Source organism: Dreissena polymorpha, chromosome 4 (assembly GCF_020536995.1).
Source record: "Dreissena polymorpha isolate Duluth1 chromosome 4, UMN_Dpol_1.0, whole genome shotgun sequence".
Classification (NCBI taxonomy): domain Eukaryota; kingdom Metazoa; phylum Mollusca; class Bivalvia; order Myida; family Dreissenidae; genus Dreissena; species Dreissena polymorpha.
In genome coordinates, this window is record NC_068358.1 from 86938205 (window position 1) to 86963512 (window position 25308).

General features: G+C 37.0%; 2 protein-coding genes across 2 annotated transcripts; both read right to left on the minus strand.

The window, feature by feature from the left end:
- Window positions 1–378: 378 nt before the first annotated feature.
- On the minus strand, window positions 379–9260 carry LOC127878573 (penicillin-binding protein 4-like). The gene is made up of 9 exons (XM_052425102.1): window positions 8849–9260; window positions 5934–6133; window positions 4666–4836; window positions 4297–4391; window positions 3021–3138; window positions 2328–2587; window positions 1826–1964; window positions 1186–1333; window positions 379–816 (listed from the first exon to the last, which is right to left on the minus strand). The coding sequence occupies exons 1-9, from the start codon at window positions 8948–8950 to the stop codon at window positions 574–576; spliced, it is 1476 nt and encodes a 491-aa protein (XP_052281062.1). The 5' UTR covers window positions 8951–9260; the 3' UTR covers window positions 379–573.
- Window positions 9128–22459, minus strand: LOC127878574 (gigasin-6-like). The gene is made up of 5 exons (XM_052425103.1): window positions 22295–22459; window positions 21010–21180; window positions 20642–20790; window positions 18558–18817; window positions 9128–9166 (listed from the first exon to the last, which is right to left on the minus strand). The coding sequence occupies exons 1-5, from the start codon at window positions 22318–22320 to the stop codon at window positions 9128–9130; spliced, it is 645 nt and encodes a 214-aa protein (XP_052281063.1). The 5' UTR covers window positions 22321–22459.
- Between the last annotated feature and the right edge of the window lie 2849 nt (window positions 22460–25308).

Genomic DNA, 25308 nt, shown 5'->3' on the forward strand with positions numbered 1-25308 from the left:
GCCTTATATATTTGTACTAGCGTCGTAAAGCAACCGTAGGCACATGCATGAAGATTATTTAAAGGCACTGCGTATTCCGATCCAAAAACGACTAACACGTCGAACACTCGTATCAGAACATTACCAAATTGTGTAGCTTTGCATAATGTATCTTACACATGTCGTAACTTTAGTGAAGATACGGGCAAGGCAGTAATGCTTCTACAACAGCTGCAAACACAAGTGAGATACGACGCCAACAAGATTGCAATACGTCTTGGAAAAATGTTGCAGCGTTCCGATGAAACAAGAAGGTTTTCGTTGCGATGTGAAAGAATGCTTTTGATATGTATGCCATTTTTGTCAATACAATTTTGGATGATAGTTTAGCTTTAAACATACATGTCTCTAAGTTCTTTATTTCAAAATACATGTATATTATAGAAATATATATTAATAATCCGTGGCATGACAAAGCATTTTTTTTTACATAGATTCGTGGCACTGCAAACTACAAAATCGGCTCGGGCAATATTACTAAACTCAAAGGACAGCTACCGCTGAGCAATAGTTCATAAGTGCAATGCCACTAGGCTATGTTCCTCGGGTACTAGCTTCACCGTTGGAGATTCTCTCAAAGACTGGTGGGTCCAAAGTCTCGAAGCTCGGTATCACCAGCGTGACTGGAGACGGCGTGTCCATGTGGAAGCGCAAGCCAGTTCGCATGTCCTTGATCTTGTACAGAAGTCCGAACGCCTCGGCTACGAACGTGTCCTGCTTGCGGGTCGGGTAGAGCAGCCATTGGCCTATGCCGTACTCCAGCTGTGATGTAAAGCATAATTACAGGCTTAAATATATTAAAACGTTCTTTTTTTTTTAAATCGTCAACGCCTTAAAAAAATATTTTTTAACATATTGACATTTTTGCTTGGTTACTGCATACGAACATCAATATAATAGGTTTAAGAAAAGCTAAATATATATCATTATATATCATTGTATGCAATCAGAACCAGACACTACAACCACTATTGACATGGTTTCTGAGCTTGGTTACCTTAATGGGTTGTATAGCCAAAATAAAGATTAAAACAAAATTACAAAAAAACGATCGATCTCATAGGCTACTGTCAAAACAATCTTCAATAAATTCAGTGTTAAATGTTTTTACTCATCTAATTAACAGACATTCAGATTAGTTTAATGTAACTGGGACAGTGCCCGGCCCGGTGCTATCCTCTTATTGATCGGTTTGGGCGTGGAGTGCTTGTCCGGGTACCAGGGCTCCGGATACGAGCACACGGTCGTTTCGTTGATGGAAGGTTCCTCGCCTAGCAAGACGTCTAGAAGATAACTGGGTAGAAACATACTCTCTTATTGAACAACTCAACATATTAAAAAGTGGTATGTTGGATATACTTATCGATATACTTAAAATACTCATATATACTTTTTTTATCAAAAAGTTCAATTGTCCTGTCTTCGTAAAGTCTTAGTCTATTTCTTTAAGATTTCTGGAGTTTGTTAAAAAATATCAGTCAGCACGCACGTCATATAGTGGTGAAATTAATCTTAAGCGTGAAATGCACGTTTGTTTATGCGACCCGAAAGGATGCACATTACCTTCTGTACATAACCGGTCTTTTAAGATACAGATCAAAAACATACATATACTACTTTGAAAAGTATGGTTTGAAATACATTAAATTACACTACAACCGAAAAAAGAAAAGAATGAGAAAACTAATTAATTTCACAACACTTCTTTCACAATCGCTGAACATGTGGAAAAAAAGAAATACTATCTGGCAAAGTTGGGTCTGCAAAAAATGCGACAGTACTTAACCTATGTAGCAGTGTTCTGCCGATATATCCATTGTCGTATCCCGTCATGGTGGTGAACACGCCGATATTGACGTCAGGCAGCAACGTTACCAGCGACGAGTAACCAAACGTCGTCCCGGTGTGACGTAACATCTGATATCCTTAGTACAATATTCAACCCGTTTTTAATATGTAATAGGCTTATCAAAGTTAAACAAACGCATACATTTTGAAAAAAAATATTCACAGCTATGTATGTAATTACAATTAATATCAAGATTTTGTCAAAACAACTAAGCACATATTGGGAAATAACACAATATTGTTAAACTCTGTAACGTTTAATCTGGAAATATCTCATGGAACATCTGGCAATCTTGCGCTACTGGTCATCGATTTTAACCGCGCATACTTATAGCTTTTGATTTATTCATGCGTATAACGTTTCAAATTGAGCATACTCCGATACCTCATGAAAATACTGAACACATCGTGTGTCCACTTAGCTAAAAAGCGCTCAATACCTTTGTAATGTCCAGTCTTCCATCCAAACGCGTAGCCCGTCTCTGTGACAGTGAATGAAGCCAGCGGCCGATGGAAGTTCTTCTCTACAGTGGAACTTTGGATGACTGTCTGTGGGATGTGCGTCTGTCGAAGGTCACTGGCGCGCAGCACTTCCGCCCCGCTCTGACTGCGCCCGTCCCCTAGCTGCATGAGCATCCACTTGGTGAGGTCTTCCGAACAGCTCATGATACCATTAGAACCGATGTACACGGTGCAGTGTCTTAAAAGATGGTGAAAAGAGAGGGCGCATCAACTCAGCTCTGTTAGCTTGATCTATTACGCACAAATGGAGCGTAGTAGATAAAACTTATAGAGCTGAGTTAATGAGTTTAGTCGAATACAAACTTAAATAGAATATAAAGAAGTGAAATAACTTAAGCCACTTTTAGACACTGATACATAATGTAAGATTAAAATGGCAGTTTAGAGTGATCATGACATAAAAGAGTGAAATTGCATACATTTATTAAAAGATTCAATAGATTGTTTTTAATTGTGTTATAATATATGCAAATCTTTGGGTCGTAGTATATTTGGACGAACGAGAACTTGTTGTCATCGTACGTTTTACTAACCAATAAATACAACAATGTTGATCTTTTGTTCTTAATATTTTGACGAACATATCACAATACGATCGAAATATTCCATACTTATTAAGTTCTTCAGGAACTTGAATCAGTCCTCCGTTCAACGCATCCTTGACGTAACCATGAGCAACGTCGTAAGCCGTTCGGTTGACAGTTGAGAGAAAGTCAGAGTGAATCATGCCTGAAATGCATTTAATCTCTCATGGCAGCAATTTGTCTGGGGTAGTGTACGTTTTCTATATAATTGTTAATATAATTATTAATTTATCAAGACAGCGAAGAACAGCGTTTGATGTGCGCCGAAATGACAACACTCTAGAACGACAAATATCTGACCTTTTGTATTAAATACCTGATCGTATCGGTTTGGTGTGATGGGTCGACGCATTTTTAAGGAGCCAACGTGGAACAACAATTAAATAAGGGTGACAATATGCCAAACATTTAACAACACGACCCTTCCATATCTTGCGAAAGTGGTCGTCAATTTGCCTGTTAGCGCGTATTTTTTTCTGGCGTTATGTCGGGTTTAAAGGGTTCCCAAACGCCAACACACCAGAACAGACTTATATAGTATATAACTTAAGACAATATCTCTGACACTGCAAAGATCGGGGGATACATATATGTAAAACAAAGAATAGTGTTTTTGTCCACAAAGTTTGTTCAAAGTTTGCACGATGGGTCGAAATTGTCCACTCCCATTGGGTCATTCGAATCATGTAAACGTATTCAGTAAATAACTTACAACAAAAAATCTAAAACACAAGCCCCAAAAGGTTTGATATTTGTTTGTTGAAATCTTGTCCCTGGGGTCAAATCTAAACACGAGATATGTCATATTATTTATAAAGACTTTACAAGTAAGTAACTCAAATTATCTTCTCTGACAGCGCAGGTATATGACATCAGATTTTGGTCCTCTCCAAGTTGGGTTCTTATCAGCACCCGTTTGCACACCAATACGCCAAAGCGCTAAACATGAGGGCCATGATCGCCATAGATTGCTCATCTGAATGATGGGGCTTGGTCAGTTCCGAACCCAACTTTTAGAAGACTACAATCTGGTGTCACATACCTGCAGTGTTAGAGAATATTTTATATAGCAAATATCAAAGTTCTTTTAACTTGTGGTTCATACGGTTTTATTTGTCGTGTCGGCGCGTACCGGTATATTAAATTGTGTCGTTCTGGTATGTCGGCGTTCCTCAAAGCCCATAACGATATAACAGAAATCCGCTGCCGTAGGATTTAACTATTGGCGGAATTTCTTTTTTGTTTCAAATTCTCAGGTGTATGCTCTGTCTTTTATAAATTCATGTCTTTGAAAGCATGCTACCTAGTGGGACGAAGAAGTTCTCTCGTATGAGGTTCTCCCATGATTTTCCGCCCAACACCTCGCTCAAATACGACACAATGTCATAATGCATGTTGCTATATAGGTATTTAATGGCGGAACTTGTGCACTGGTCGAAAATACCGGATTCGTCTGAAACAAATAAATATCAACGCATCGCATCATATGACCTAGTGCGAGAAAGCCAATAATGGCTGTTTCACAACAAGTTAGTCTATGCACAAGCGTATTGGTCAGTTGATTGTGAACGAATAGAAATTGTATATATAAGAAATTTTCTTTAAAAAAAATCATTGTTTCATTGTCCATGTCAGCTATTAAGGTTTTAAAAGTCGAAGGGTAAACGCAAACCTCGCCGCCTTTTTTCGCGTAAGAGTCTTGTCCAGGCGTATCATCTGATTGGGCGGCACGCCGAGACAGTGGGTCATGAGGTCACGGATAGTTGCGTATTGTGTGAACTCGCGCGCGCTAAACTGGAACCCTTCCGGGAGTAGGTCACTTAGTTTGGTGTGTAAGGACAATCTGAAATGTTCGAATGTTGTTTAATCTTCACACACATATGGGACATAACTACGGAGTTCTTTAAGTGCCACTTTCTTATAATGTCGCTTGTCACCTTTTCAGTCGCACAACACTCAACGCGACATATGTTACCAATTTTGACAACGGCAAAAACATTTGTCAAAGAGCAACCACATATAACATTTAGACCTTTAAATGTCGCGATGTCGCGCAACGTTTTGGCAAAAAAGTGTATACTTGAAAATCAATGATGGCCATTGTCGCCTGAATTTGTACACTGTCGAGTTTTGCATCGTGTGTCGCGTCGATGTCCGACTCGTCACGCGACAATAACTACGGGCGTACGACATGATAACGTGCAATTGTCAATTGTTGACTTACGATGCACGATAATATGCAACAACGCTCTGCATAATATTTCGCAAATATGGTAGAATTTACGAATGTTGACCAAAATCGCATGAGCACGACGAACCAAATTCATCGCGACATACAATGCTGCAACGCGACAAACGGCAATGAACTGCGATATATGATCGCTTGATACAGTTGGGCATATTTTGCCATTGTCGTGTGTCGAGTTGAATGTCGTGCGTACTGTAGTAAATTTTAGTATATGAACTCAATTTTAGACTGCTTTGTATGATGCCATCGGGGCATGGTGGACATCAGATATCAGAACAGGATACCATGTGGTCATCATTTCAGATTATAAATTAGCAAGACTGGTCTGTTTTGTTGCTCGGCAAAGTCTGCTTGTCAGATATTTCAATAGTTGCCATAATAAATAGCAATTAAATGTTATGTCCTATCAGTGTCTATCCACACATCCAAATTTAGGATGGTGCCAGGGCAGATTGGTATAAACAGCCAGGTTGAGTGAGAAGCTGAGGAGAGAGTGAAATTGGTCGTAGAAATAGAATGATAGAGAAATTTGATTAATTTAGTTGGTGTATATATTTATTATCATAGTGTTCAAATAAAATGTAGAGTATATATACTGTGTTGTGAAGTTATTCACTTTTCCCCTGAAAATTGTAGCAGTACACAGCTCGAAATGTTGTTACCAAACCAATAGCACTCCAAGGGAATCTTACTTTCGGTCCCGTAGCTGTTTGACCATGAGAGCAGCTGCGAACGCCTTTGACATGGAGGCTATTCCGAACAGCGTTTGGTTGGTCACCGGTCGTCTGGTCATCGTGTCGGACACGTTGTAACCGTCGGCAAACACCACATGGCCGTCCTTAACCGCGGACGCCGCCAGACCGGGGTTCTTATTCGTGCGGCATCCTATGAACTATAAAACACTCATGACTATCGGACAAAAAAAAACGAGTTTGTTTTAGTAAAAGTGTGCTATTTTATTGATCGCCAATTGTTTGATTGCAGAAACGCTTATGAAACGGTGTGCATGGCGTTTTCACGCAAGAAGGGACATTTCATTATCTTGTGATTTGTTAACTCCTCTAGTACATTAAGTTTATAGAGTTAAGCGTTTATTTCAACATACATTAGGCTTTAAGCCCATAAGTAAACACAAATAACAACACAATATATTCACAGATGGTCAATGGGGAAAATATTTTTTTTAAAGAACCTAGATCAAAATCTTAATAGAACAAATTTGTATACACTTTATCATATTTTGCATTTCTATATTAAGTAGATAAAAAAGCGAAAGTACATGGAGAAAAACTATGGATAATAACATTCAGCTCTCAAGTTAAATGCTTTAAAAACAAAAATGGATAGATTTCGTACTCTTTTTTCATTGTCAGTCTGTAAGAGTTCGATAAACTTGATCATGTTTGTGTTCTTCCAATAATAAATATTTCTCTACTGCTTACGTAAATAAATAAACTTTGGGCATTTAAGTAATAGATTCGCCCTCAAGAACGTTACAGTGTTTGCATTTTCAGTTTGTTAACGGTATCATTCAGTCTTGTGCCATCTACCTGCTTCCACTTCAAGTCTGTGGGCAGAAACTCTGAACGAGTTAACGCAGTTCTAAATGTTGATACGTTTACAATGTACTTCATTTAAATATGGCTGGAACATAAAGCTACTGTTAAGGCTCTAATTTATACCTCAGGATTGTTTTGCATTTCACTTGACCAGGCTTGCACAAGCATGTCAGCTATTCGTTGTTTAGCTTCGGCTAAAAGAATATTAATATTTCCTACCCCTTGAAAAAACATCTTCACTGAATCATAATCTGTCAAATAAATACTTGAGAGATTTAACCCAATACCTTTTCTGGGTTTGCATCATGTAATAACATATCATACACGATTTTTATAATTTGACATCATCAGATTGTAATATTTTTAACCAGTACTTTAAAACACAAATGATACATTTATTTAATAACGGTTCACGTCCCAGTTCTCCATAAACAAAAGTATTTTGTGTTTGCAACCTCATACCGAACACTTGTTTATAGTATCGTATATGTATTCTTTCAATCTGAGCACTCTTATTTAACCACCATACTTCACAACCATAGCTTAGAATTGATTCAAGTTTATAAAAAAGTGCGAGTCTATGATTCACTGATATATCTGGGTATTTTACTAAATTTGATTTCAGCTTGTATATTGCTTTAAGAACCTATCAGAGAGTGCGTAATATGTAAATGAAAAGGAACCGTAAGTGGTAAATACTATACCTAGGTATGCCTATTCACCATTTCATTTCGTATATTCTGTCCGCCTTAAAAAAAATCAATATTTTTGTTTTATTCACATTAACACATCGCGTCCATTTAGTACAATACTGCTCTAATAAATCTAACCCGTTTTGCAGTCTAGCATCCGATTCCGCAAATATTACAATATCATCAGCATATAACAATTAAAACACTTTAATATATCACGATTTACTCCTTCAAATATATAAGGCATACCATATTCCTCAGTATCATTTAAATTCATCGAAAACAAAAATGGCGATGAAGATTCACATTGTCTTACGCCCAAATAGCATGTAAACGAATCATTACTGATTTCATTATTAAATTTGATTTTCGATTTAACAACATTGTACATAGAGCTTACTTTATTCAAAATTTTACCTCATACTGCTAATTTTATTAATTTATACCATGTGATATCTTTAACTATTAAGTACGTTAAATCGACAAATGGGGCGTACAGTTTTTTATTTTGATTAAAAATATGCGTAATAATACCCTGCAGTAAAAATATATTGTAAACAGTTCCTAAGCCTTTTCGGTATCCGGTTTGAGCTTCTATGAACACATTTTATATTTTCCCCCTATATGTCCAATCGACTATTAATTATTTTACTCAATAATTTTCCTTTATTGCTTAACAGTGTTATTCTTCTATAATTGCTCGGGTCGTCTGAATACGAAATGGAGCGCAACTATAGATCATTCGCTTCAAGTCTCTGAAAAATAACGTCTATCAAACATTTAATTAAAGGTAAATACAATACCCTCAAAAAGTGTTAATTTGTAACTCCGAGTTAAAGAAACTCATTCAAAACGTTATCTGGACCAGCAGATTTTCCATTTTTAAGATGTACGTGCCTTTTTCATTACGTCCTGTGATATTTCAATACCAGGCCCGTATGCAGGCCAGGGGCCCTAGGGCCTCCCCCCCCCCCCAGCTGGCTGTCAAGTTATGATTTTTTTAATAACGGGCCTACTGCAATTTTTTCTCTCATGAAAGGGCCCACAGTACACTTTTACTCAATTCGAAAGAGGAGATGTAATGTGTTTTATTGTCCTGATAAACTGAGATTACCCGGTAACGCTATATTACTCGCTATTGGAGATAAGCCCCTAAGTAATGTTTTCTTATCGCCTTGTACACACATCCCTGATCAGTCAATTGCCCATTGTGATCCGTAATGCTTCATCTATCGATGGTTAATGTAAAACGTCTTTTGATTGGCCAAGGACAGAGAAGCAGCGAATGGAAGAAAATGATACAGGAGGTCGCCAGGTGAGTACAAAAATATATAAATAATGATCGTTTCAACTTACGCTATTTATGAAGCCGTCGACTTTTGTGCGGTCAAACTCGCTAGCATGTGTACACAATGTCAACAGTATTATACAGAGTCCTGCTGTCACTACCACCACCATGATGTACGCGAGCAAACAGTATTAATACACGCTTGTTTTATACATAATTTTCCTACAGCCGCATCAGAACTTGCCTGGGCAAAATGAACACTGAAACTGTTCATAACGCTTACACCGTCAATATAATAATACCGAAGTCCCATGAACAATAATACCCTCCGCAGCAAACTCCTCACATCAGTCACTTCCCTTGGGCATGCGCCCGGTCATTAACCGCTGCCACCACAAAAATCACTTGATGTACAACAACAACAACAACAACAGGACATCTTTTGTCAATTTACCAAAACGTAAAAGGTCCCTTTAACTAGGTCAACGTGCGCTTTTCTTATCTATCAACATGACGTCTGCAAATTCGCACGACTGTAAAATAATAAACCAAGTGCAATGTTATGCAATGTCATACATATATTTTCATAAAATAATAAATGTGTAATATATTATAATGTATAATATTGTTGAAACCTTTTGTCTCAGTGACACAAAAATACTGTGTAATAATTACAATGTTGTAGCATCTTAAAGCGTTTAGATTTTCAATAGTAGTTACATTTTATTTTTCAAATGCACCGTAACCACACTGCAAACTGTTAGAACTGTGAATCCCATAACGGACGATATGAGTCTCTGCGCACTTTATGATACTAAGGTTGCTTTGGAAACGGTATAAAACCGAAGTCCCTGAAGTACCGGTATACAATAACAATTACCGAATGGTTAATTAACAAATTGTCGAAAACGCGCTAAAACCTTAATAATTGTTTACTGAAAAAAATATCTACATGAAAACACCAATAAAAAGCATTAACAAATTGTGTATCCACTCACCCTCAAAGAGAAAGTCTTTTGCAGTCTATGAAAAAACACGGTCGTTGTTGTCTTTTTATATCTAAATTACGGATATATGGAAGATTTTTAGTAGTTTCGATACGGAAAAAACACATTATAGTTCAGCTATACATATATTTAACAATCAATTATGGCCAACTAAGTATCACAATGGTCCATCTGATTGAAGCTTACATAAGAAGGTACAGCCATGTAGTCACTCACTAAGTTTAATCTGTTTATGTTCCCGATATTGTTTTTGGCCACTTAAACAAAAAGATGTAAGCTTAATTCGAAAATACTATTGCAGATGTACATTTGATTCATTGGATAACAAAACACTAACGCTATCAACATAACATGAAGGGATAAATAATCATATCATGATTTATAAACGGATCTAAATTTGTTTTAATCCTGAAGATTTCAATTATTGTGAGATATATTTTGGACATACTTCTAAAAATGTTTACTTGCAATACTCATAAATGACCTATATCTTTATCTAAAAATACTTTGACCAAACATGATGATTTCGTTCTGGTTTTAAGACAAACAAATTGAAACTCCAATTACATCCGCTTGCCCCTATTTCTCGAAAAGTCTGTTTTAAGAAACACTTTCTTAAGTCGCTTTTTTTTACTTTTTCAAACTTTATTGTTTTAATTAAAAAGCATGTGTGTTGTGAACTTTACCACTAACTTTCATTCAAAGCTTTAGATGTTTTTTGCTTCAAAAATGTTTGATACATTTATTGCAATTGAAGAAAAGACACTTGAATCCAATCCTTAAAAACCGACGTAAGAATTTTGGAGACATCAAGTCCAGGTGATTCAATCATTGCTACAGGAAGTTTGAAAGCCTTGGAACAATGCATTCGAAGCAAAGCATCGGAGGTTGTAAACCGTTTTAGCGCACAAACCTCGCACTTGGACGAGAAATATTCTCAAAGCATTTAATTGCAAAGAAAAAAATCGTCTACCATTAAAGGCTATCTCACCATTTTCACGTTTTGGTAAATTGACAAAATTAAAACATAACGCCAGCAGACACGCACATATATATACATTGTATATATATTGGAATATTTCATAGGCTGATTCGAGATAAAACCTCTGAACTTTGGCTACATCACTGATTCTGTGCTCAGCGCAAAAGATGTATCACTATTCAGTGTAAGGAATTCCGGACTACTCTCTGTATGTTCAAACGACACAAATTGTGGCCCAGTTACAATTACGCGTTAACCCATCTCGCAGAATTGCAGGGTCAGTTTCCGTTCACTAAATCGTCCGGGGAATATATTATAAACTATCGATAAACACAGTTTTGCTTTCAAGATAAAACAAACACACAAATAGTATATGGTCACGATAGGAGAAAATCGTTAAATTATCCAACCACAAATGTTTGCCGTACTCGGTCAGCACGTCTGGAAATCGTTCCTCAACGCCTGGATAGGCTACCCTTATTTACAAGTTTGCTATTTTGAATTCAATTCTGTATTGAAAAGCATTGTGCTAAAATGTGCCATTTACAATTCGCAATGTGATTTTTAATGACCCACGTCATACGCTGGCCGAAACGCTTAAGACTCATTTTCGCATGACGCGTCTATGAACGTGTGATTTAAATGTGTCGAAAGAAAACTGCATGTAAATCAAATATTAACATACGATATATTTCGATGATGAAGAAATACACTCATAATAAGGCATGTTGGGACACATATGATTTGCACTCCCGTATAGTCAAGCCATATGATGGCCGAAACTCAAGAAATCGTGCCATTTGTGGGAAAAGCACGAAACTTGGTACAAATGTCACTGGGTCATATCTAATTGTAAAAACGAAAGGAACCAACTGTCACATTCAAGATGGCCGTCAAAATCTTTATATTTGCTATATACAGTAACAATTTGTAAAAAAATGCTGCAAACAAACCATAAAAAGTGTAAAATATCTTTAAAGAATGGTATGCTTGGGTTGTTCAGTTGATATGTCAGCAAGCAGCAATTAAATGCTGCATGTGATGATTGAAACATTAAAATGGCCGCCAATAAAAACTCTGACTGTGACAAAATTATCTATTTTCCTAATCTTGGTATGAAATTTCTTCCAAGATAAAAATATCAATTTTAAAAATGATAAACATTTATATTGATGCAGCATATTAAAATCATATCAGCAAGACAAGCATAGAGATATTTCTACCTAGTCACGTAATTAGGTATGAAACGAACACTATTTTCAGGATATTTCTTAGTGTAATTGAATGTTAAATCCCAAAATCTTAGTACACATATTTGCTGTCTCTGGGTATGCAATAGAATAATTATTGTTCTAATCAGCCAAGTCTCTCAATCTCTGTCACAATTACCGCCACACTGACAAAGGGCTGTGCATAGCATTTCGGCCCTTTTGCACTTGCATCTGCCACGACATCCTTTAACTGGCTTACAGTTACATCTTAACAACTCTTGGCAGGAAGCCGATGTCTGGGGTAGGGCTTACCAGAAAGGTGTCCAGTGATGTTCTTTGTTTTTCTCCCATCCCCACTCAGCTGGACTTGGAAGATCAGGTGATACAATTAATGCCTGGCCCCAACAGAATCCTGCTTGATAATCAACGCGATTACTGTGTTCTAATAGGGACGCTTTTGAAGGAGGGATGTTTTCAATAGATCTTCCTTTCTGTGCGAATAATCTTTTACGAGTTTCATTCACACTGGCAGAACCACTAGTTTTATCGTACAGAAGAACAACGAAGCGTTCAAGGTCTTGCAAAGCATTTTGGAGGGTTTCAGAAGACGGTGCTGTATGTATTGTTTCAAAAATTCAAATGCTTTAGTAACCTCATCACAGCTCATCCAAGTTTCCCATTCTGATTCCTTGCCTTTCCATAAAAAGGCAGAGGTTTGGTCGCAACCAGTGAATGCATGAAATGCTGGCAACGCCCTTGCCTTGTTTACACCCATAAAACTCACTATAGCATGAACAGATATGTACCGCAAATTCTTGCCAGTTCCAAAGGCTACCAAAAGTTCGTCCACGGTAATTAGTGGAAAAAAGCTACTGCTAAAACCACTACATCTGTGTCATCAGAACGTATCATTACCTTTCTGAGGCCATGTGAGGCAGCATCAGATACATGTAGTATTGCTCTTGTGTCAGCTTCCTCATGGGAACATGGTGTCAAAGTGTTGGTGTGTTCATATCGCTGGTTCGAAACTATGTCTTGACCTTTGGCTGATATAATTTGCATTCGTTCAGGTGAAATTTCAGTGCACTTGTCTGCAAGGTACTCAAATAACTCTGTTTTATTTTCGTCTATCCTAAGGAAAGACTCCCAGTGTTTTGGGATTCGTGAGTCAGGTAGTACTCTTCGTCTAACGCCTTTCCCTCTGGTTGATCGTGTAGACTCCTTAAGGCTGTCAGCAATATATACATCCCATACAATGTCAACTCTGTTTATATTGCCTGACGTCCAATCCAAATACGGTACAAACACATTTTCTGCATAGTCATTGAAAGTTAAACACCCTGTTGGCTTAAGAATATTGACAAAGACTCCACCATCTATTATCAATGCTTCTACCTCTGGTTGCTGTAGTTGAGACAAAATGTTGTTTTCAAGACAACTGATCAAGTCAGATTTTGTACCTAAACGTAACTTTCCGAACTGCGACAATGATGGTGGAAAGTTAGTGTTTTCATGAGCAAAGAACTCGTCAAGATCACCTTCTCGTATTTGACATGATACATAAAGCTAAGCAAATAATGAACAATTTTGTTTTATAGACACAATTTCTTTTTTCTGTTTAGAGACACCTTTTGGACTCTGTCTGCTAAACAGGGGAAATTTATTTTGCTTTATGGGGTCTGTGAGTGGTTTCTGCTGTGTGTCTATCCTTTCAGCAACAAAGGTGTTATACTGCTCAGTTCTAACTCGTTCAATTGCTTTAACTGTTGCTATAACAGCATCATCTGCAATGTCTCTTGTGTCAAGAGTGAGAAGATCATCAGATTGTTCTTCAAAAGGATTACCCATATCCTGCATTGTGACAACCAGGTTCGATATCTGCTGTCTAAATGTAGACTTACACCCTTTACCTGTTCATGATGTCGCAAGTCAGGCCCTTTACTTTGTGAGTGCATGATGTTTGCAACTGTTGCTTCAAATTCATTTACTACTCTAGCAACCTCTGGTCCACAAACCATCCAACGAAGGAGTTGCATTGAGTTTTCGGTAAGACCGACTGCCCCACCATCGCCTTTTACAAGTTTGTTATTCTGTTCGTGAGCATGATCTATAGGTTATCCTGAGAACAGGTTTTGCGTTTTCCTTATCACAAAATTACCTTTACTGAACTGTTCAGCTACATCTGGGTTACGTCTTTCTAGCATTACCATATCACGAATATGAACTGGAAGCCAACGCGCATAATTTCGGTGATCCAGTGCAGAGAACCAGGGTATGAGAGTGACAAGAGATTGTAGATAAAGTTGAAAATTGCCCTTTCTCAAAGACTTGACGAAGATTAGAATTATCAACTGAAATCGCAGGGTAACTGACCAATATACAAACTGTGGTGATTCAGTCTCCCGCTGTGAACGTCAAGATTTAAACAAAGCCTCATCAGCCTTCTCATGCGCTTCAGTAAATGCTTTATGCATAAGTATGTACAATGCAGATGCAGTAATCTGGTGAGCATGGCGAGCTCTACTGACACGAGTAGCTTTCAGAAATGATTCAGCTGTTCCAGATGTGGCAATACTTGCTTGTTCTAGAGCATGTGTCCAACCACTATTTTCCAGCCAGTCACCGATGGTCTTCAGGGCAGCGATTTCTATATGAAGTGCACCGAACATCACTACATACATATTTTCTCTCTATGTGTGGCTGATACAATGTTCATAGAGTGTTAAATCATAGCTACTGATTTTGCTTGCTCTTCAAACAAATGTAAGAGAGCAGTAATATCTACGGGCTTTCCATCAACGACAGATTCTGCCAGTAAGCTTGCATGGTAGACAGACCATGACATCTGAACACCCTCATCCTGGTCTGAAGTCATCAAGTTGGTTCTCTCATGTTCAAGCCACCTGCAAAATAATTGTGTGACAAAATAAATGCATATTGCAGCTTAAACAACATTGGCATGAAAGATACTATTTTACATTTAGATATATACTTATATATATTGCATATTTCTCTGTGATACATTGTTATTATGTTATACATATGTCTATACATATTCTACTTTTATAGTTTTACATTTACTGTTTAAGATTTTTATCTGCTATACTGTGATATTTTTATGAGAACTGTTATGTTTAATGCATGATATATACGTTCGAACATTTATTACCGGTACTTAGGATTTTCGTTTATTTAGATGTTACACTAACTTATTTAAATGTAGCTTACATATACTCAGATCGAATAGCAGCTGGGATATTTTCACAAGCAACTCATGTCAGACTGTCAGAACTAGAAGGAATATTTTGTAACACCAACTAGCGGGACACATCTGTAAACACTAGGTAACTGTTTAAGTCCAGTTTCTGTTGAGGCAGAACTTTCTATAGTATGAATATCTCTGTTCCAACCAGCACAATCAATGTGTGGGTGTTGAAAAATAGATATCCCTGTTCCGTGGAAAGATCCTTGGGCTGTCGTTGATCTCGGATTGTGATCTATATTGTCGACTGCTGAAGTTGTGAATATTCCAAGCTTCAGATTGGAAGGACATACAATATTCTACCATTAAAAACATACTTTTCTTGGCTAAACATGTCTTTGCGAATAATGTTTGCTGCCTTTGCAAGAATTATAGCTTCATTATCAAAATCATGTTCAGTAGCTTGCTTTAAAGCATCACCAATGTCATCATCATATACTATCAATGTTTCGCGACCTTGGTTATAAGCCTGTAGCTCAGGATTGTTTGCCAATCGTCGCTGTTCTTCGAAAACCGCGTAAGTCAAATTTAGCGCAAATTGTTATTTGTTTTTATAAGAACGGCTGGTTCACGGGTCATTTTCTGTGAAAATACTGGATTTAATATCCAATTGGAAGGCATAGTTATGAGCACGTGAGAAAATCCTGAACACTCATTGGTGCACTAATTGTTTCTGAAAAAACTGCGTAAGCCAATTTTTCCAACTTTTCAAAAAACATTTTTTAAATATTTTTTGAAGTTTAAAAATATATTAATTTAGATAGTCTATGTCAAAATGGGCATACTTTTTATTTATGAAAATATAAAGGCCTGTAGTTGTCATTTTAATTCTAAAAATGGACTTAGGCAGGTTTCTCTTTAATATTTTGTTCCTTTGTTAGACTATCTAAATAAGTATATTTAAAAAATGTTTTTTTTGCCTATTGAAAAGTTGTAAAAATTAACTTACGCGGTTTTCGAAGAACAGCGACGCAATATTCTATTTTTTAGTTTTGTTGGGTGTTTATAAATGTTTCTTGTTTTCATTAATTGCTCTACTCTAGTTTTATATAGCTTTGAAAGATCTAATAATTTGAAAACTGGTATCACTGAGTCTGAATGAGTATTTTCTATGTAATTTAGCAATTCAGCTAGTGCGATGCCATGATTTTGTTTTTCTTCTATGGTGTCATGGGGGTACTGACAGACTCTTTGCGTTTTCGATGAAAAAGATCTCTGTAGCATTTCAAATGATACACTGCCTATTGAGATATCATATCTCCCACACTTAACTTGGCCAAAAGAACAGTATCTTGTAACTCAAGTGCATATTTCCTATCACTTCTGTCCATTTCAAATGTTGATACTTGATGGAGATTTCCATTGCTACCTCCACAGAAGAAGCATTTACCTATTTCGCTTTTCGCAGCCGCTCCGGTGCTCAAACGGGTCAATTTCGCAGGTGTTACTTGCTGTGATGTATCGCTGTTAGCTTTACGTTTAGCAGCCCTTTGAGCATTGGTTTTTCCAGTGTTCTGTCTACAAAGCTTATGTCACTTTGCATGATTTATACTGAAAGCATCTGAAAGTGTGAATCCATCCTGCTCTAACTGAACAAATCTGTTATGTAATGGATCATCATTTAATTTAGAGTAATTGCTGATATCATCTTCCAACGACCTGTAGTATTTTTCTTTATGAGCATTTGTTTTCCTTGAAGTTGCGGGACACTGCAATTGATATTCTGTGAATTCCTGGCATAATACACATTTGTTCCAATCAATTTCATTTTTAGGCACCGGTTGCAAGACTTCATGCTTTTTCATTTTCAATAAGTTTAAAATGTTTAGACATGGTGTTAGTTTTTGGCGAGAGTTTAAGTATGTTAGGAGCTTCGTGAAAAGAAATTGGATTTTAGTTTAATGCTATATACCAAATTACATAGAAAACGCTAATTGATAATCAAGATGAAGTATGGATTTGCTAGGCATTACGGCAAAAACAAGATTTATTGTACAACATTAATTGGCCATCTTTGTACTGTACAGACGATCTACATTAAATATAAAAACAAGGTATTCAAATAAGAGTTAATTCGTTTAATTTAAAAAATTGTACTACACACTGTCACATAATAAGTTTACTAACCTTTATCCATCAATTGAGTTCTTTTAGAATGACCATGCTGTTTCCTATACAAATGGCGTCACTGTAGCACACGAAATGTGTTGATGTTTGATCAGGATACTTGTTTTTATCTCCTAATTAGCAGTGTTGAGGAATAAAGTTTCCCAGCAAAAATGTTGTCTGTTCTGATAAGCCTTGTTGGGCTTCACATTATTTGATGTATTGTGGTGTCGCATTAGCAGAAAAATGCTGCACCTAATTATACCTACTCTATCCATAAACTGTTGCAGTGTAAACTTGAAATCAAAAACAAAGTATAGTATCGTACATGAATAATGCAGCTTAAATACTCATCACAATTCTTATTTACGCAATGCCCCCTACTGCACCACTTTGAAGCCATATATTTGACCTTTGACCTTGAAGGATGACCTTGACCTTGACCTTTCACCACTCAAAATGTGCAGCTCCATGAGATACACATGCATGCCAAATATCAAGTTGCTTTCTTGAAAATTGCAAAAGTTATGGGCAATGTTAAAGTTTTCGGAAGAATGGACAGACGCCATATATTTGACCTTTGACCTTGAAGGATGACCTTGACCTTTCACCACTCAAAATGTGCAGCTCCATGAGATACACATGCATGCCAGATATCCAGTTGCTATCTTCAATATTGCAAAATGTATAGGCAATGTTAAAGTTTTCGGAGGGACGGACAGACTGACTGACGGACAGTTCACTTGCTATTTGCCACCCTACCGGGCGCATTAAAACGGGTTCCTTTCATTTTTGAGATATTTACACCTATATCTCACTTTCTGCCAAATTTCGTGCTTTTCCCACAAATGGCACGATTATAACACCGTATGGCTGGACTATTAGTGAGGTCTTCCAAGCAACTCATGATACCTTTAGAACCGATGTAAATGGCCCAGTGTCTTAATAGATGGCGAAAAGAGAGGGCGCATCAACTTAGCTCTGTAAGTTTGATATATTACGCACAAATGGAGCGTAGTTGATCAAACTAATAGAGCTGAGTTAATGAGTTTAGTCGAAGACAAACTTAAATAGAAGCCACTTTGAGACACTGATAAATAATGTATGATTAAAAGGGCAGTTTAGGGTGATCATGACATAAACGAGTGAAATTGCATACATTTATTAAAAGATTCAAGAGATTGTATTTAATTGTGTTATAATATATACATATCTTTGGATCGTAGTATATTTGCACGAACGAGAACTTGTTGTCATCGTATGTTTTACTAACCAATACATACAACAATGTTGATCTTTTATTCTTAATATTTTGACGAACATATCACAATACGATCGAAATATTCCATACTTATTAAGTTCTTCAGAAACTTGAATCAGTTCTCCGTTCAACGCATCCTCGACGTAACCGTGAGCAACGTCATAAGCCGTTTGGTTGACATATGAGAGGAAGTCAGAGTGAATCATGCCTGAAATGCATTTAATCTCTCATGGAAGCAATTTGTCTGGGGTAGTGTACGTTTTCTATATTTTTGTTAATATAATAATTAATGTATCAAGACAGCGAAGAACAGCGTTTGATGTGAGCCGAAATGACAACACTATAGAAGGACAAATATCTCTGACTTTTTGTATTAAACACCTGATCGTATCGGTCTGGTGTGACGGGTCGACGCCTTATTAAGGAGCCAACACGGAACAATGATTAAATAAGGGCGACAAAAGGCCATATATTTAACAACACGACCCTTCCATATGTCGCGAAGGTGGTCGTTAATTTGCCTGTTAGCGCGTATTTTTTCTGGCGTTATGTCGGGTTTAAATGGTCCCCAAATGCTAACACACCAGAACGGCAAATTAACGCTCCAATGCGATGATTAACTATATGTGTAGTCATTTCGTGTTGGAAATGTTTGACAAGAGGCGCAAACATGCTACAAGCAACATAACGATCCGTGCAAGTACGCATATTTCTCGTATCGGGCTCTCTTCTTCGTCCTGAAGTGTCGTAAAAAATCCACCAAAACAACAAACCCAAGGCCCAACACGCAAATTTATGGTGGCCAAAACCAGAAATGTATACATGTAGTGTTGTCATTCTGGTGGTCATATTGGCCCTCTGTTTGGCTGACCAGAGCACTAGATATTGTGGAAGCTGGTCCTACTGGGTCGTCCGTCGTGTATCGTCACACTTTGCTTCAAAATGAAATCTCCTCCTACACCGTCAGGCTAATGTTTATAAAATTTTGCAGGAAGGATCCATAGCTGAACCCGTATTCAATGTTGATCAAATCTTTCCGGTTCGCTCCATGTGTGAGTCACAAGAGGTATATAGACTTATATAGAAATAACTATAAAAAGTTAAACACTTCTCTGAAACAACGATGATCATGGAGCTTATATGATTATATAGAGTTATATAATAAGTAACTTTAAGACTTTGTCATGAAACATTAGATAAAATACCTCTACAAATATTGCCCAAATCATGTCTTAGTGGTCAAACCTGGCCACGCTCAATGTATCACCTGATTTATACAGACTTAAGTAAACAACTTAAGACATTATCTCTGACACTGCAAAGATCGGGGGATACATTTGTGTAAAACAAAGACTAGTGTTTTCCTCCACAAAGTTTGTTCAAAGTTTGCACGATGGGTTGAAATTGTCCACTCCCATTGGGTCACCCGAATCATGTAAACGTATAAAGTAAATAACTCACAACAAAAATTCCCAAAAGCTTTGGTATTTGTTTGTTCAAATCTTGTCCCTGGGGTCAAATCTGGAAACGCGATATGTCATATTATTTATTAAGACTTTAAAAGCAAGTAACTCAAATCATCTTCTCTGACACCGCAGGTATGTGACATCAGATTTTGGTCCTCTCCAAGTTGGGGTCGTATCAGCGCCCGTTTGAACACCAACACGCCAAAGCGCTAAACATGAGGGCCATGATCGCCATAGATTGCTCATCTGAATGATGGGGCTTGGTCAAGTTCAAACCCAACTTTTAGAAGACCACAGTCTGGTGTCACATACCTGCGGTGTTAGAGAATATTTTATATTGCAAATATCTTGTACTTGTGACTTGTGGTTCAAACGGTTTTATTTGTCGCGTCGGCGCGTATATCAAACTGTGTCGTTCTGGTATGTCGGCGTTCCTCAAAGCCCATAACGATATAACAGAAATCCGCTGCCATAGGATTTAACTATTGGCGTAATTTCTTTTTTGTTTCAAATTCTCAGGTGTATGCTCTATCTTTTATAAATTCATTTCTATTAAAGCATGCTACCCAGTGGGACGAAGAAGTTCTCTCGTATAAGGTTCTCCCATGATTTTCCGCCCAACACCTCGCTCAAATACGACACAATGCCATAATGCATGTTGCTATATAGGTATTTAAGGCGGAACTTGTGCACTGGTCGAAAATACCGGATTCGTCTGAAACAAATAAATACCAACGCATCGCATCATATGACCTAGTGCGAGAAAGCCAATAATGGCTGTTTTACAACAAGTTAATCTATGCACAAGCGTATTGGTAAGTTGATTGTGAACGAATAGAAATTGTATATATAAGAAATTTTCTTTAAACAAAATCATTGTTTCATTGTCCATGTCAGCTATTAAGGTTTTAAAAGTCGAAGGGTAAACGCAAACCTCGCCGCCTTTTTTCGCGTAAGAGTCTTGTCCAGGCGCATCATCTGATTGGGCGGCACGCCGAGATAGTGGGTCATGAGGTCATGGATAATTGCGTATTGCGTGAACTCGCGCGCACTAAACTGGAACCCTTCCGGGAGTAGGTCACTTGGTTTGGTGTGTAAGGACAATCTGAAATGTTTGAATGATGTTTAATCTGCACACACATATGTGTGGCATAACTACGGAATTCTGTAAGTGCCACTTTTTTATAATGTCGCTTGTCGCCTTTTCAGCCACACAACACTCAACGCGACATAGGTTACCAATCTTGACAACGACAAAGAACATTCGTCAAAGAGCAACCTCACATCACATTTAAACCTTTGAATGTCGCGGTGTCGCGCAACGTTTAGGCAAAAAAGTGGATACATGAAAATCAATTATCACCGCCATTGTCGCCTGAACTTGTACAATGTCGAGTTTTGCATCGTGTGTCGCGTCGATGCCCAACTCGTCTCGCGACAATAACTACGGGCGAACGACATGATAACGTGCAATTGTCATCTGTTGACTTAAAAATGACCAACAATGCACGATAATATGCAACAACGCTCTGTATAATATTTCGCAAATATGGTAGAATTTACGATTGTTGACCAAAATCGCATGAGCACGACGAACCAAATTCATCGCGACATACAATGCTGCAACGCGGCAAACGGCAACGACATGCGATATATGATCACTTGATTCAGTTTGGATAATTTTGCAATTGTCGTGTGTCGAGTTGAAGGTCATGTGTACTGTTGTAAATTTTAGTATATGAACTCAATTTTAGATTGCTTTGTTTGATTTCATCGGGGCATGGTGGACATCAGTTATCAGAACAGGATACCATGTGGTCATCATTTCAGATTATAAATTAACAAGACTAGTCTGTTCTGTTGCTCGGCAAAGTCTGCTTGTCAGATATTTCAACAGTTGCCATAATAAATAGCAATTAAATGTTAGGTCCTATCAGTGTCTATCCACACATCCAAATTTGGGAGGATGCCAGACAGATTTGTATAAAAAGCCAGATTGAGTGAGAAGCTGTGGAAAGAGTGGAATTGATCGTAGAAATGGAATGATGTAGACATTTGATTAATTTAGTTGGTGTATATATTTATTATCATAGTGTGCAAATAAAATGTAGAGTATATATACTGTGTTGTGAAGTTATTCACTTTTCCCCTGAAAATTGTAGCAGTACACAGCTCGAAATGTTGTTACCAAACCCATAGCACTTAAAAGGGAATCTTACTTTCGGTCCCGTAGCTGTTTGACCATGAGAGCAGCTGCTTACGCCTTTGACATGGAGGCTATTACGAACAGCGTCTGGTTGGTCACCGGTCGTCTGGTCATCGTGTCTGACACGCCGTAACCGTCGGCAAACACCACATGGCCGTCCTTAACCGCGGATGCCGCCAGACCGGGGTTCTTATTCGTGCGGCATCCTATAAACTATAAAACACTCATGACTATCGGACAAAAAAACGAGTTTTTTTTAGTAAAAGTGTGCTATTTTATTGATCGCCAATTGTTCGATTGCAGAAACACTTATGAAACGGCGTGCATGGCGTTTTTACGCACGAAGGGACTTTTCATTATTGTGTGATTTGTTAAAGGGGCCTTTTCACAGATTTTGGCATTTTTTTTAACTTATTCATTAAATGCTTTATATTGATAAATGTAAACATTGGATCGTAAAAGCACAAGTAAAAAATCAAGAAAAAAAAATAAAAAAAGGAAAAGAACTTTGCCCGGGCAGGTTTCGAACCAGTGACCCCTGGAGTCCTGCCAGAGTCCTGAAGTAAAAACGCTTTGGCCTTCTGAGCTATTCCGCCGTGTACACATTCTTGACGTATTTTATACCATATATAAGCAATCTTCGTAGTTTCACAAAATTTAACGACAAAAACAGAACTCTCCAAATTATTCAATCGTTTCGCGTTGCAACGCTTTATAATTTTTAGGTTTTAAAATCGTCAAAAGATGCATATAATGGCTATATTAGAGCATGGTTAATGTTCAGTATTACTGTTTCCTCACAAATATCATAACTAAAACGAAAACTTACGAATCTGAAACAACTTTTTTCAATTTTGTCAATTTACCAAAGCGTGAAAAGATCCCTTTAACTCCTCTAGAACATTAAGCTTATAGAGTTAAGAGTTTATTTCAACATACTCTAGGCCCATGAGTAAACACAAATTACAACACAATATATTCACAGATGGTCAATGGTGAAAATATTTTTTTAAAGAACCTAGATAAAAATCTTAATAGAACAAATTTGTATACACTTTATAGTGTTTTGAATTTCTATATTAAGTAGATAAATAAGTGAAAGTACATGGAGAAAAACTATGGATATTAACATTCAGCTCTCAAGTTAAAAGCTTAAAAAACAAAAATGGATAGATTTCGTACACCTTTTTAATTGTCAGTCTGTAAGAGTTCAATAAACTTGAACATGTTTGTGTTGTTCCGATAATAAATAGTTTTATACTGCTTACGTAAATAAATTAACTTTGGGCATTTACGTTAAAAATTAAATTCGTCCCCAAGAAGGTTACATGGTTTGCATTTTCAGTTTGTAAATGGTATCTTTCAGGCTTGTGCCATCTCCCTGCTTCCACTTCAAGTCTGTGGGTAGAAACTCTAAAAGAGTTAAAACAGTTCTGAATGTTGATACATTTACAATGTACTTCATTTAAATATGGCTGGAACATAATTTATACCTCTAGTTTTGTTTTGCATTTCACTTGACCAGGTTTGCACAAGCATATCAGATATTCGTTGTTTAGCTACGGCTAAAAGTATATTAATATATCCTACCCCTTGAAAAAAAACCTCTTCACTGAATCCTAATCTGTTAAATAAATGCTTGAGAGATTTAAGCATATACTATTTTTATAAATTTGACATCATCAGATTGAAATATTTTAAACCAGTACTTTAAAACCCAAATGATACATGTATTTATTAACGGTACACGTCCCAGATCTCCATAAACAAAGGTATTTTGTGTTTGCATCCTCATACCTAACAATAAAAACACTTTAATATATCACGATTAACTCCTTCAAACATATTAGGCATAACATATTCCTCAGTATCATTTAAAAACATCGAACACAAAAATGGCGATGAAGATTCAAATTGTCTTACTCACAAATAACATGTAAAAGAATAATTACTGATTTCATTTTTAAATTTGATTTTCGGTTTAACAACATTGTACATAGATCTAACTATATTCACAATTTTACCTCATACTCCTAATTTTATTAATTTATATCATGTAATATCTTTAACAATTAAGTCCGTTAAATCGACAAATGCGGCGTACAGTTTTTTTATTTTGATTCAAAATATGCGTAATAATACCCTGCAATAAAAATATATTGTAAACAGTTCCCAAGCCTTTTCGGTATCCGGTTTGAGCTTCTATGAACACATTTTATATCCCCACCCCCCCTTATGTTCAATCGACTATTAATTATTTTACTCAATAATTTTCCTTTATTGCTTAACAGTGTTCTTCTTCTATAATTGCTCAGGTCGTTACATAATATTTCATACAAACTATTAAAAGTGGTTTATTTCTAAAAATATAGATCCGTTCATACTTCAACAGCAAACATTAACAATAAAACCACTCCGAAAGCATCCTGATAAGTTACATCAGCCAAAATTTTATTCTAATTAGTGTCGTTCGTTCCCCATAAAAAGTGTGAATAGCGCCGCAGTGGAATAAAATACAAATCAATGCCGGTGATGCCATATACGTTTCACATCAAATTTAGGTATGGTTATGTATTTAACTCAAAATTTAAAGGATATAAGCGCAATGAAGACTGCGCCTTGCTTATGAAATAAACGCATACATACGTCAGGTGAGTAATTTTTTTATATAAATAATGATCGTTTACACTTACGCCATTTATGAAGCCGTCGACTTTTGTCCGGTCAAACTCGCTTGTATGTGACAGTGTACACAATGTCAACAGTATTATACAGAGTCCTGCTGTCACTACCACCACCATGATGTACGCGAGCAAACAGTATTAATACACGCCTGTTTTATACACGCTTTTCCTTAAAGTCCTACAGCCGCATCAGTACCTGCCTGGGCAAATTGAACACCGAAACTGTTCATAACGCGTACACCGTCAATACACAGGTGGAATCAACGTAACCTGGATAGCATATGGACACAGGAGCCAAATATATTGAAATAAATGTATAAAATCATGTTTAATGAGAAATAAA

Coding starts and splice junctions, on each gene's coding strand:
- LOC127878573 (XM_052425102.1), bottom strand. CDS start 8,950: ATGGTGGTGGTAGTGACAGCAGGACTCTGTATAATACTGTTGACATTG. Junction 4,837..5,933: donor AAACAGCTACGGGACCGAAA/GTAAGATTCCCT, acceptor CGAACATTTCAG/ATTGTCCTTACACACCAAAC. Junction 817..1,185: donor GCCGGGCACTGTCCCAGTTA/CATTAAACTAAT, acceptor AGCCTGTAATTA/TGCTTTACATCACAGCTGGA.
- LOC127878574 (XM_052425103.1), bottom strand. CDS start 22,320: ATGGTCAAACAGCTACGGGACCGAAA. Junction 21,181..22,294: donor AAACAGCTACGGGACCGAAA/GTAAGATTCCCT, acceptor CAAACATTTCAG/ATTGTCCTTACACACCAAAC. Junction 9,167..18,557: donor ATACTACGATCCAAAGATAT/GTATATATTATA, acceptor TTGTGGTGGCAG/CGGTTAATGACCGGGCGCAT.